Below are 13740 nucleotides of genomic sequence, written 5' to 3'. Positions count from 1 at the left end.
CTGCCTCAGCCTCCCTGAATGCTAGGATTGCAGGTATGCACTTCTACATCCAGCTTCTTAATTTTGTTTGCATAAATGAGATCATAGTTATCTTTACTTGTTTAATGTGTAAAATACACGTTGGATATACTTCCTCCTTTTTGTTATAGATCAACTCATTTTTAAATAGCTAGTAGCATTTGGGGGTACAAATGGGCTGCAAACTATGAAATCAATCCCTTATTGATGGATAGCTAAGTTTTAAAATTAAATGTTATTATCAGTGACTGACTATATACTTTTATATCAGTGCATCAGTATTTCTGATGTTGTGGATTTGAAATCAGGGCTTTGGCCATTTATGGTAGAAAAGAATGGGCAGCATTTTTGTCTTTTCCTTGCGGGGAGACTCAAGTGTTGGGAGCCATCTGGTGCCTGAATCATACCTCCCCTTATGACATCACAGGTCTCCCTCCACTCTCTGCCCCCGCAATGGCTGGAGGCATACAGGCTTGAAGGGATTTGAACCATCTGCATCCAACCCACATGTGACCAATGGTGAGTAAGAGCAAGCCAGATGTGCCAGGCTTTTTAGGGATTCTCACAGCTCTCTTAGGATGAGGGAACCCTCTGATATCTAAAGAGTCTGAGAAGCCTGGAACCCGGGACAGGTGGATCACAAATGGGCAGGGAGGAAAGGTAGCCTCACGCTTCTCCCTGAAGGAGGAGATGCAACCTAAAGATGTTAATATACCAACTAAAGATGATGACCCTCAGCTAGGTTTGGTGGTGCACACCTATAATCCCAGTACTTGGGAAGGCGTAGTAAGACCCTGCTTCAAAATGAAACACAAAAAAGAGGCTGAGGATATAATTCAGTGCGAAGGCCTTGTGGTCAATCTTCTGTCCTGCTAAAAATACAAGAAGAAAAATGGTGACCCTTAGAGGAAGCTGAAGGCCTCAGAGAAAGAGGAAAAGGGAGGAGAGGAGACAGTATACTGCCCAGTGGCTTTCATTTCAGAAGGGACTGCTGTCAATGGGAGATCAGGGCCTTTCCTGGCACCCTGAAGTGGAAGTGGGTGAGCAGCATCCTCTAAATGTCCCCTCTCTTTCTTTGCAAGTCCCAAGAAGACCAGAGAAAGATGTCAACTGTAAAGATCCAGGCCTGGTGGCGGGGCACACTGCTACGTAGGGCACTGCTGCATGCAGCCCTCGGGGCCTGGGTCATTCAGTGCTGGTGGCGGCTGATTCTGGCAAAGCTGATGGAGACGAGGAGGCGTGTGGTGCTGGAAACATTTTTAAAGGAGGAGCGGTCAGCAGTCAGACTGCAGTCCTGGGTCCGCATGAGGTGTGCTCGTCGGCACTACTGCCAAGTGCTTAGTGCTGTCCATGTCATCCAGGCCTGCTGGAGAAGCCACACATGCACTTCTCGGGGTCTCATCAAAGGCCATTATCGAATCACTACCAGGGAGCTGCATCTCAAGCTGGAGATCTTGCTGGGCTTGGGGCCTTGCATTATGACGGAGTGTACTCCTTTCCCAATAAAGCTGTAAACTGGCTTTCTGTAGACTTTCTCTGACTAGCTCCAGAAGGGCAGGGCGGATGGTGGGAGACACTTGGCACCTCAGATACTAACTCTGGGCAATTGGCAGGGGTTGTCTGAAGCCCTGTATGGAGAAAGATTCTTTGTCCAGTCTGAGCAGGAACTATGATTGATTAGCAAAGTCTGCTGTAGGTAGGAAAGTTGGGAGTACAGATGGCCAGGCCTGTGACACATCACTCATGCTTGGTCTGTGGAAGTGGAGTACTCTCCCCACAACTGTGCATCACAGGAGCCTAGGGGTGGTCATCGCAATTGCAGCATGTTCACGAGGAATTCACTCATCTGGGTCTAGATGTTCAGGGCTTGTTCCCTCTCCCCAGGATTGAGAGGTTCATACTCATGCCAAGCCTGTGATCCTGTCCTTGCCTGGCTGGGGCTACGCTCTCATCTTTAGTTACTAAGTCAGAATCTGAAACCTAAACTGGTATCTGTTAATTAGCTCAACCAAGTTGTCTTAGTTATTTTCTCATTACCAGGACAAAATAAAGGAGGAAAGGTTTATTTTAGTTCACAGCTTGTCAAAGTTTCAGTCCATTAGTTGGCTGGCTTCACAGCAGGGTGACATGGCAGAGGAGAAACAGTCCATGGTAGGGTAGGCAGGAGGGAAGCAGCAGTAGGGAGCCTCCCTTTCCTTCTTTATTATCTCTAGTTGGTGCCACCCACACCCAGGGTAGGGCTTCTGTCTTCAGTAAATCCATTCAGCTACATCCAGAACTAGGCTAAACCAATCAGCAGACTAATATAGTTTCCCACACTCATGATCCAGTCATTCCCATGAGTTTATGAGGCGTTGGGGGAATATTTAGATACAAGCCAAAACTCAAGTCCTCTTTCCCATCTCAGATGCCTTCTGTACTTTGCCCTTAGGTGAAAGCTAGGACTCATCTTCCTGTATACCTGGCTGGTATGTGGGGGATTCTACAGTATGGGGACGGAGAAAAGGCATTCCACTGCTATCCCTACCCTCTTGGGAGTAGCAGACCCCAGGGTATATCACAGACCCAGGAGCTGGTGAGGTCTTAGCTTTGTCTCCCTCTGCAAGGGTTGGTCCAGGCAGAGCTGGCTTCTTTGAAAGTCCCTTCCTATAACATGCTGGTAGGATAGGGGCTAGGTGATGATAAAGGGCCAAGTAGGAGGTCTGGGGCAGGCTGCCCCTCTCCTTGCCTGGACACGGCTATCTTGTGAGTCCCTTTCAGATGCTAGCCACAATGACTGATCCAGGTCAGTGGATAAAGGCATGATCATTGACTGAAATTGAGGCAATTCTCTGAGCCATTTCAGCATGAGTGCTTCCTGTGATACCCAAAAACATAATAAGGAAATACCATGAACAGTTATACACACACTAATGTGATGAAATGGGTCAATTCTTTGAAAACTAAAAATTACCAAAACTTGTCCAAGGTGAATTAAATAACCTGAATTATCCTATAGCTATTTTAAAAGTTGAGTTTGTAGTTAAAACCTTTTAGATGGTTTAACTAGCAAATTCTACTAAACATTTTATAAATAAATACAGGTGGACCCTTGACTTATGAACTCAATCAATTCCTGAGGCCTGGTTGTAGCTCAAGCTGATTGTAAGTCAATACAGCTGAGATCTGGATGTTTACCTGGGTATATACTATCAATAACAAGAGGCAGATGAATCTTCCATTAACCTAATTAATCCAAGTGGTTTGTATGTCAGGCCAATCCACTGTAATAATTTGAGGGTCTATTGAAATCCCGATTCTACAAAATAGAAGAGGAGGGGACATAAAATGAGGCCAACACACAGGATCCTGTGGTTTTTATGAGTGGCCCCAAAGTCCCATGTGTTAAAGGTGTGGTCTCAGGGTGGAACTACTTGGAATTGGTGACTCTTTGAGAAATGGAACCTTGTGGAAGATTCTAAAGTTACTGCCCTCCAAAAGACTGGGATTTTAGTCTCTTCCTCCTCCCCTGCGCTCTGTTGCTTCTATCATGATGCTTTTGCCTTCACCAGAGGCCCAAAGAAATGGGGCTACTTAATCTTGGTCTAGGATCTTCAGAACTGTGAGCCAAAATAACCCTTTTCTCTTTATAAGTTAATTATCTCAGAATTTTTTTACAGTGACAGAAAGTTAACTAACATACTCTGATACCAAGGCTAGACAAAGATAGTGTAAATATAAAAAATTATAGACCCACATACTTCATGAGTAGAGGAGCCAAAAAAGTCACCAACAAAATATTAGCAAACCCAACTTAGCAGCACATACTGAATGTAAAGTGTATATTATATATTATAAACACAAACCCCATGACTAAGTGGGCTTTATTTCAGAAATGCAGTTTCAGTATTTGAAAATCAATCATTGTAACTCATCATATTGTCTATCTATCTACCTATCCATCTATCTATTGTGGCCCTGAACTCACTCTGTAGTTCAAGCTGGTCTCAAAGTTGCAGTAATCCTCCTGCTTTAGTCTCCCAAGTGCTGGGATTACAGATGTGTGCCAACATACTCGACATATCATTAGTTTAAAGGGATAAACAACATGGCATATGACTTGATGCATATAAACATCTGATATCATTTAAATGTAGGCTTTTCCTCCTCTTTTTGGTGCTGGGGATGGAATCCAGGGTCTCTAAGCTTGCACTCTGTAAATAAACTACATCCCCACACCTGACATTCAACAACTCTTCATAATAAAAGCTCTCATCAAATTAGGACTAGAAAGGAACTTCCTCAACCTGATAAAATTCATCTACAAACAACCTACAGCTAATATCCTACTTAATGATGAAAGACTGAATGAAAAGCAAAAATTTTTCTGTTGTCAGCTTTGTTTACTGGCAGTCCTAGGCAGAAAAAAAAAGAGATATATAGATTGGAAACTAAGAAATAAAACTAGTCCTACCCAGAGGCAACATGACTGTTTATGTAGAAAGTCCCAAGGAATCTACAAAACAAAACAAATTTAGAATGGACAAGAGAACTAAATAAAGTTTCAGAAAACAAGGTTTCACATCCAGTAATTTTTCTATATAATAATGAGCAATTGGAAACTTAAATGTTAAAAAATAATGTTTACTATAGTTCCATATAATGAAATTCTTAGTTATAAATCTAACAAAATATACACAGGATCCACATTGGAAAATGATAAGATATTGATGAAAGAAACCAAAAAAGACCTAAATAAGTGGAGAAACACACCATGTTCATGGGTTGGAAGACTGACCACAATAAAGATGGCAATTATCACCAAATTTAATATAATTCTAATTAAAATCTCAGAAGAATTTTTACAGACATGGATAATATGATTTAAAATTGAAATGGAAAGTCAAAATCATTAGAATAACCAAAACACTTGAAAAAGAAGAAAGAAGAGTAAAGCTCTTCTACTAGTAGCTGGTTTTAAGACTTACTCTATTATAAAGTTACAATAATAGTTACAACTGTAGTACTGCTGAAGGAGTCACCGGTATGACAATGACTAAACTAGTCCAGTGGAATAGAATAGTCCAAGGACAGATTCACACATCAGATGCCATCAATTTTTGATAAAGACACAAAGGATTTCAATGGGAAAAGGATAATCTTTTCAATAATTTGTTCCAACAAGTGGAAGTTCATTTGCAAAAAAAATGAATTTCAATTTAATCCTCATACTTTATACAAAAACTAATTCAAAATAGATAACTTAATCATAGATATACATGTAAAATGCATAACTACATAAAAATTTACCAGATAATATAGGAGAAAACCTTTATTACCTTTAGAAAGAGTCTATAAAAGAAAAATAAATTATATACTAGACATTTATGAAAGATACTTTTAAGAATGAAAATATAAGTCAGATATGGGAGATATTATAAATCACATATTCAACAAAGAGCTTGTATCCATAATCTACAAAAAATTCTCAAGAATCCTCAGGAATTGTGGTGGTTAATTCAGGCACCAAAAAATTTTTTGGGGGCCCGGGGATTTAGCTCAGTGGTTCAGTGGCCTGCCTCGCAAGCGCAAGGACCCGAGTTCAATGCTTGCGAGGCAGGCGTGGTGCCACTGAACTACATCTCCAGACCTCTGCACTGATTTGACTGGGCTATGGGATTCTCAGATAGCTAGTAGAAACTGACTTTTGGGTATGTCTGTAAGGATGTTTCTGGAAGAGATTAGCATTTGAATTGCTAGGCTGGGCCACGGAGACTGCCCTCACCAGTGTGTTTGGGCACCATATAATCCATTGAGGATCTGAGAACAAGAATGTGGAGGAAGGGTAAATTCACTGTTTATTGTTGAACTGTGAATTTATTTTCTCCTGGGGATTTATGAATTCTCTAGCCTTTGGACTTTAGGATTTATACCAGAGACAGTTATAAAGTTCTATTAAATTCTTCTCTTAACATGTGCCTTTAAGCATGTCACTATATTGTAGATTAATTATTTCCAATTGAAATTTAGGTGATTGCTTTTCAATTCTTTAAACAAATAAATCCAGAACTATGAAAAATCTTCTTGTATTTGCAAGAAATCTGATAAAAAGTTATTGCTAGAGCTATAGTTTGAGCTCAGCAAAGACATCTCTTGAAATTTCTGTGGGAATAGATAGCTTACTTCTAATTTTAGCTTGTGATAGCTCAGGAAGATATAGAGAAATTTATTATTTGTGACTCAGAATGATTTGTCATTACGATGACTGGACCAGAATACTGTATTAGTTTTACCTATCAGCATTGGGTTGCCCTTTAATTACAGTTTAATTCATGAAGAAACATGATGATAGCAGAAGCAGCTAATTTCTAGTGCCATTCAGGGTTTGATAATGCTAGTTGGGGGCAGTTTTTTTCTCATTTAGAAAAATCTTAATCTTGACCCTGAACTTAAAAGTTTCCAGTCAAACCATGCTAAGCCGTGGAAGAGCTGTGTGTGAAGCAAGCCAGCACATTCCTTCTGATAGAAATGCATGGAACTGACGAGAATGGTTAAGTCAACAATGCCTAGTGAAGTTCGCAATTGACGCTATTGTTTCAATAATGTGATAGATTCCAATATTTTTCACTTAATATGGACAGACGAATACAATGGGTAATTGCAGGCCTTAAGCATCATACAGTTTCACAAGCTTTGTAAGATTAAGTCTTTTTTCTACTGCACCCATATTTTTGTAAATATGTGTATTTATCACATCTTGGCAGAGTCCATTTCAGGTGGCATTGAATTAGTTTTTTGTCAACTTCAACAAATATTTTCTGCACATATTTGCCTTTTACATACTATTTATAGACTTTAATCCTCTGTTATGTTAAACCCGACATTTGCAATAAACAACTGCTAGGCTGTATTGGTGCCTCTATCAGCTCATTAGGAAATAAGGGAAATCACTTGGAATCATTTGCCTTGTCTTTAATTTGACTATTGACGTTGCTCCCCACATCTTCAACTCTTCAAGTAGCTATTCTCATTGAAAGGCTAATAATGTTAAATTTATTTTTTCCCGGAGGCATTTCTTCAGCTTCCCCAATCAGACTAATTAATCTGCTACTGGTAACAGCTTTCCCTGCTTTGCTAGCAAATGAGCAACTTGGAAGTCACTTGCTTGCAGGGTTATTTTCATATTTTAGATTTTGTAAAGAAATTTTGCTGTGAAGAGATGCACCATTAAAAATATCTTTCATGACCTTTGTTGCCTTGTGAATTAAAATATTGTTCACTGCTTTATCTGTTAATTACATACTATTGTATTCTTTTGGCATTGCTTTAGTGTCACTGCATAACAAACACAATACTTTGCCATTGTCTCTGTGTGTGTGTGTGTGTGTGTGTGTGTGTGTGTGTGTTTGTGGTACTGGAATTTTGAACCCAGGGCTTCACACTGGCCTATATCCTCAGACCTTTTATTTATTTTTATTTTGAGACAGGGTCATGCTGCCCAGGAATAAGTGCAGATGAACCCATACAGCAGTAATTGTTGCTGAGTAGTTCCTTTAGAAATGGCTTACCAAACAAAAAGTATTCTAGGGGTCCTTCTTGTCTCAAAGAAAGAATTGGATGAGAGAAGCCAAAAGCACTGCCCATTCAAAAATGAGGGATAAAGATGTAATGGAAGAATTAGGACTGCTGAATGAATCTGGGCGGAATGAAAGAGGAAAAGAGAAAAAGAGCAAAAATAAAAGCACAACCCAACATAGGCTACCATGAAGAGTCATGTTAGCGAGCTTCTTGGGGCGTCCGGTCTTCTTTATGCCATCCACATCTCGTGATGTCCTCAAAATCATCTGGCACAGACCTGGGGTTTTGTAATTTATAGTCCTGCCCACTTCTCCAGACAGCTTTGCCATGTCCCACTTCCTATATCAGAGTGAGGCACTAACTGATGCAGTTTTCCCAGGGCCTAGCTAATATTATCTTCAATTGAGTCTTCTTATATCTGCCCTGTCCTACACAGTGGAGCCTACTATTTTTTGTTGTGGCAGAGCACAGCAGCTCTGTGCTATAGCCAAATGTCACAATTAAGTGCTGCAGCTCAGAGACATGACCGAGTGCTACAGCTCAGTGTCACAGCTAAGTGCCACAGCTCAGAAGGCACAGCTGAGCTTTATAGCTCAGTGTGGTGGCTCTGGAACACAGCTCTGATAATTTGAAGACTTGAGAATCCAATGGTGATTTGAAGAGGCGAAGAAAAAGGCTTTATTACTCTGGCGAGCCCCTGGTGGGCTCAGAGAAGTCTGAGTGCTGTACCAGAAATGAGAGCCTCCTTATATAAGGGATCTAGAGGGTAGGCGAGCAAGCTCACCGAATCAGGAAGGCAAGGTTACAGAACATCCCTGAAGCAATGGGGCGGAGTTACAGAACATTCCTGAAACACATGCTGTGTGAGCACGCTCAATGAAGCGGGGGAGGGGGGGCAGAGTTACAGAACATTCTTGAGGGGAGCGCAGCTTAACAGAATCTTCTTGTGAGGGGGCAGAGCTTAACAGAACATTCTTGAAAGGTCACACAGTTCAAACAGTTACAAACCGTTTTGATACGTCGGGCAGGAGCCCAGCAGCACAAACTTACATTTCCAAAACAAAACGTTCTTTCTGTGGAAAAAAAAAATGGAGGCAAGACAAGGGCCTGTCTTTTTATTCAGCACTTCTCTATCATTTTCCCATTTTCCTCCTCCTCTACATTCTCATCCCATTGACTTCACACCAACAGGTTCCTCAGCTTCACATGGCCTCTTCTTCCTGTGTTCTCTTTATAGATCACACAGACTTTCCCATCTTCACTCCATCCTTTCTAAGTGCACACCTCACTGACCTCTAGGACTGCAACTCTGAGGGCGGCTCAGGCCTCACAATATCCAGGTGGGTCTTCAGAGGCTGGGAGCAAGCAGAGGTGGGTCCCTGCTTGGGCAGTGGCTAAGCCTCATCGATCTGATTGTGGCCTCAAAGCCCTCAGAGGCAGAGGAAGATAGAACACTTAAATCCATTTGAGCCTGAGATGATCCTGAGGACTTCATGGGATTTTCTAGCCTGCGTGTGTCCTGATCTCTTGGGGACCTGATTCTGGGGGGTTTGCAGACAGGCCAGACATAGAGGGTTTAGCCACAGTGAGGGAGATTACCTTGTTCCCTCAAACTATCCTTATTGGAGATGATCATTGCTTTTTGTCTCATCCCCTTTTGGGATAATGCCTTTATAACACACGTGTATAAATATGTCCTTGTATTTGGGTCACTTTATTCTTCATCTTGATTTGTTTCACTACTAAATTCATATACCTTTCTATATTAGTATGTAGAAAGCAAACTCATTCTAATTGTTATTTGATGTATCATTGTTTAAAAAAGCTAAAAACATTTAATGAATACTAGCCAGGTAATGAGCATCTGTATACATCTTTATGCTAATAGTTTAGTATTTTAGATGATTTTGTAGTCATTTGGGTAGGAAAGTAAGGACAAGTCTGGGTTTTCCTTAGAAAGGGCTCAACTCTTGGGTGTCATCCTGGGGCCTGTGTCATAGGTACCCTTATGACATCATTGCTCTCTTTCTCTTACTCTTCTTGTTGGAACTGTGTCTGGAGGAGTGCAGACCGGAGGGTGATGGAACCATCTAGCCCCTAACCATGGGTAATTTAGTAGAATAGAAACTTGCAGGGATTTGACTATCCATCAGGGTCAGGGGTGCTCTTGTAAGAGATAGATTTGCCCAAACATTTTGAGAGAGTAGAGTAAGTTTCCCATAGTCACCTTGGGTGGGGCTGTTTCTCCACATCTAGAATGCCAGAGGACCAGAAAGTCAAGTCTGTGGTTGGCTTGGCACCAAGTGGTAAGGACAGCACCTTTATTTTACCAACTCCAAGACAGGACAGAAAACCACGTTGAAGATGATGAGATCCCATTGCTAGAACAGAACCTGAAGGAGTAAAACAGAGAAGGAATTGACTCCCCCACCCTAATCCTTTCCTCTCACTGCCAGTGCCTACCCCAGCTTTGTGGGTAGGTGGGTCCATGCTCTGCTGTTGGGGAGAGCCTTGACTGTGACATCTTTAACTCATGTAGTCCACAGGACTATGAATGACCATGTAACTTATTGTCCAAAGAGACACTTTAGTAAGAGGTGCACTTGCCATCATCCTTGTCTACCAGGATAGTAGGTATAAGCCCAGGGTGTTTCAGGAAGATTGGAGTGAATAGTTGTGGTACAAAGAGCTGGGATGAACAGGACTGACTCCTCCTTTGGTGTTCTTGTCCTCATTTCCCTCTTAGGCAGACAGATGTGGGTCTAGTTGAGATAAGGAGGCAGAAGGGTGTGAGCCTACACCATGTGGGGCTGGGAGCTACAGGTTTGGGGCTGCACTTGAGGAGTGCAAGGGCCAGGGTGTGGGGAGCCCAATTGTAAAATGTGTGCATTAGTATATATTCATGAGTGTGTGTACCAATGTGTGTGTTAACTGAAGTTTAAGCTGTTGATATAACACAGGTGAGGTAGAAGAATCTTCTACTGCTCAAGTGATCCAGAAGGGACAGCAGGCCATGAGTTTAACCTGAGTTGAGGGGGCAGGATGAGCAAAGGATACCAGGTCCCTACAGGTGGGAGGACTCTGAAGAGGTGGTCATGATCTCACTTAGGTAGTCCTGCCCAGGAGAAACTTGAATCTCTTTTATTTCTAAATCTTGATATTCTTGTTCTACCCTGGCCAATTAGGTCTGGAAACTTGTGTGTAGTAGCTAGGGAAAGTGTACCCCAATTTTACAGACAGGAACACCGAAGCCTAGAGTTCAAGGTATTGGGTCCTTGTCCATTGAGCAGAGAACAGCAGAGGCAGGTCTTTTGGGTCCAGCTGTGCATACCCAGGGCTCCCAAACTTCTGAGGATTGGGCGAGTGTTGGTACAGGACCCCTTCCTGGCATATTCTGAGTTTCCTAAGTGTGTAAAAATTCTCTGTTTTCTCTTCCAAGGCCCCAAAGAGATGACAAGAGAGTATGCTGCTGTGTTTATCCAGGCCTGGTGGCGTGGCACGCTGCTGCGACGCACTTTGCTGCATGCAGCCCTCAGTGTTTGGATCATTCAGTGCTGGTGGAGGCAGATACAAGCAAGGCAGCTGGAGAAGAGGCGGTGGACAGCGCTGGAGTTCTATGCACGGAGAGAATGGGCAGCTGTCAAGCTGCAGTCCTGGATTAGAATGTGGCGCATCCGCCAGCCATACTGTCGTTTGTTAAATGCTGTCCGCATCATTCAGGTCTATTGGCGTTGGCACAATTGCCATTCACGTGGCTTTATTCAGGGCGAGTATGAACTCAAAGAAAACCGATTGAATATTCAACTTGAAATCTCTCTGGGCTCACAGGCTTGTAAGGTGCACCAATGCATACCCCTTCCATTAAAAGAATGACCAGGTCTGCTATATCTGTGTCTCCAGATCTCTTTATTAGGCATATTTCTAAGACATCATTGTTGGAACTATTGATGGCAGATACGCGGCTTCCCACAAGTCAGATCTAAGGAATCAGTAGGGGTTGTGTGGGGTCACATGGGGAAGGCTTCTGAGAGCCTAGCTGCTGGGTGAACGGACTTGGGATTGATGAGCAGTGTCTGTCACAGGTGGGTGATTTTAGGGTGTCATAGTTGCCAGGTAACCAACTCTAGGAAGGCTGTGTAAATGGTCTCGTATAGTTATGCAATGTGGAGCCTGTGCCATTCTTTGCTCTTTTTTTCTTAAATGCAAGGTTTAAGATTTATTTTTGAAACTATAATGAAATATACATAACACACAATTTACCACTTTAACTTTTTAAAGTGTACAGTTCAATGACACTAAGCACATATGCAATTATCACCACATCCATCTCCAGAACTTTGTCATTTTGCAAAACAGAAACCTTGTACTCATTAAATAATAAATTCCCATTTCCCCCTGAAAAACCACCAATTCTACTTTCTATCTCTATGAATTTGATTATTCCAGGTTGCTTGTCTTTTTGTGACTTATTCCACTCAGCATAATGTCTTAGAGCAGCTGTGGTGAACCTATGGCACATGTTATTGCGTTTTTCTTTTAAGACAAATGACGTTAATGCAGACTGGTTTTCTTCTAAAAACCTCACTCAGATTTCATTTCAGTGTTGGCACTTTGTGATAAGGAAGTGGGTTTCGGGTTGCAGTTTGATACTAAATCTCTAAAAGATTTGCCATCACTGTCTTAGAGATTCGTCCATGCTATATAGCATGGCTCAGAGTTTTCTTTGTTTTTTAGACAAGGTCTCACTATGTAGCCCAGACTGGCCTGGAACTTGCAGCAATCCTCCTGTCTCAGTCTCCTAAGTGCTGGGATTACAGATGTGCACTGCTGCATCTAGCATGGATTTCCTTTTTAAGGCTGGATAATATTCCATCGAATGCCTATACCACATTTTGTTTTTACCTATTTATTTTTCAATTGATATTGTGTTGCAAATTTGAATGTTTTAGCTATTTAAATGGTGCTACTATGAATGTAGATGTAAAAATATCTCTTCAAGGTTCTGATTTCAGTTCTTTTGGTATATGTCCAGAAGTGGAGCTGTTGCCAATCAGCCTAGGTTTCTTTCGTTCGATTCAGATGGTGTATCAGTCAGTGCTTACTAGAGAAGCAGACTTTCTGCAAAATATGCGAAAGATATAAAAATACTTACAAGGTATACTTATGACGACTACCTTCAGAGTCAGGTGTAGATGAATGCAAAAAAAAAGGCTGTGTGTGCTGGAAATCCAAAGGATCCGGTATAAATTTGAGGCTTGGCGCTCACTGTAGAGTCCTGCGCAAGTCTGTATCATGAGGCTGAAGGATCTGCGCTGGAAGGCTGAAGAGTCTGTGATAGAAGCCAGAAGACGATGTCCAAAGTGAAGGTCAAGACTGGAATCCTCTGAAGAAACAGAAGCGAGCCTTCTTTGCTGTTGTTTGTTTTTGGTACCGGGGTTCCAACGCGAGCCTTCTTTCTTGATTTCCTTTTCATTACATTCAGGCTACAAGCCTACTGGGGGCTGCCACTCACACCCAGGGTGGGTCTTTGGTCTTCAGTAAATCCCTTCAGCTACACCCAGAACTATACCGATCCCATTTAGTTGGGCATTTCTTACTCAAGTTGAAACAATCAATTAACTATTACGATGGAAATCATTGAATAGTGAATCAGCAAAGTACTGCTCTCCTAGCATCTGATGTTACCAGATGACACTGAGCACTGCCATAGCCCTACCGTACCAGGTGTCTGCTAGGAGCTCTTTGGTGCTAACAACTCTGAGCATTTATTACTCTTTTCTGTTTTGTTTTTGCTTTTTGTTTGTTTGTTTATTTTTGAGGCAGGATCTCACTATGTAGTTTAGCCTGTCCTCAAATTCACAGTGGTCTTCCTGTCTCAGCCTCCCAAGTGCTGGGCTCACAGGCATGCACCGCTGTACCCGGCTACTCTTTCTTTTGAAATGACCGTTCTGTCCATGCTACTCAAGATAAAGATCCCAAGTAGATTTCCAGGACTTTTGGAGCCCATACCACCTGAGAAATAAATCATGACAGGTTTACAGAAGGGAAGTCAGTATAGAGAAGGGAGGCTTCTTAGACCAAAACCTGAGGAGTGACTGGACAGCAGCCGCAGGCCTGTGTCAGTGAGAGTGGGAGCTGAAAGCTTGTTCTGAATGTTGGACATGC

General features: G+C 42.0%; 2 protein-coding genes across 4 annotated transcripts; both read left to right on the top strand.

Moving 5' to 3' along the window:
• The first annotated feature begins 458 nt into the window (after positions 1 to 458).
• Positions 459 to 1532, top strand: LOC104863112 (IQ domain-containing protein F1). The gene is made up of 2 exons (XM_010625405.1): positions 459 to 537; positions 1101 to 1532. Exons 1-2 carry the CDS (start codon positions 535 to 537, stop codon positions 1530 to 1532), a joined length of 435 nt encoding a protein of 144 aa, XP_010623707.1. The 5' UTR covers positions 459 to 534.
• An 8073-nt stretch (positions 1533 to 9605) lies between these two features.
• On the top strand, positions 9606 to 11448 carry LOC104863108 (IQ domain-containing protein F5). 3 transcript variants are annotated; one of them, XM_010625396.1, is made up of 2 exons: positions 9606 to 9682; positions 11015 to 11448. In XM_010625396.1, the coding sequence occupies exons 1-2, from the start codon at positions 9679 to 9681 to the stop codon at positions 11446 to 11448; spliced, it is 438 nt and encodes a 145-aa protein (XP_010623698.1). In that variant the 5' UTR covers positions 9606 to 9678. The 3 variants fall into 3 exon arrangements, with proteins under 3 accessions (XP_010623698.1, XP_010623697.1, XP_010623699.1); XM_010625395.2 differs by lacking the exon at positions 9606 to 9682 and adding an exon at positions 9694 to 9881; XM_010625397.1 differs by lacking the exon at positions 9606 to 9682 and adding an exon at positions 10153 to 10209.
• The last annotated feature ends 2292 nt before the right edge of the window (positions 11449 to 13740 follow it).

The sequence above is a fragment of the Fukomys damarensis genome, unplaced genomic scaffold (genome assembly GCF_012274545.1).
Source record: "Fukomys damarensis isolate Sample0158 unplaced genomic scaffold, DMR_v1.0_HiC HiC_scaffold_37, whole genome shotgun sequence".
Lineage (NCBI taxonomy): Eukaryota > Metazoa > Chordata > Mammalia > Rodentia > Bathyergidae > Fukomys > Fukomys damarensis.
Note: the sequence above shows the minus strand (reverse complement) of the source record. Positions and strands in the feature narration are given on the sequence as shown.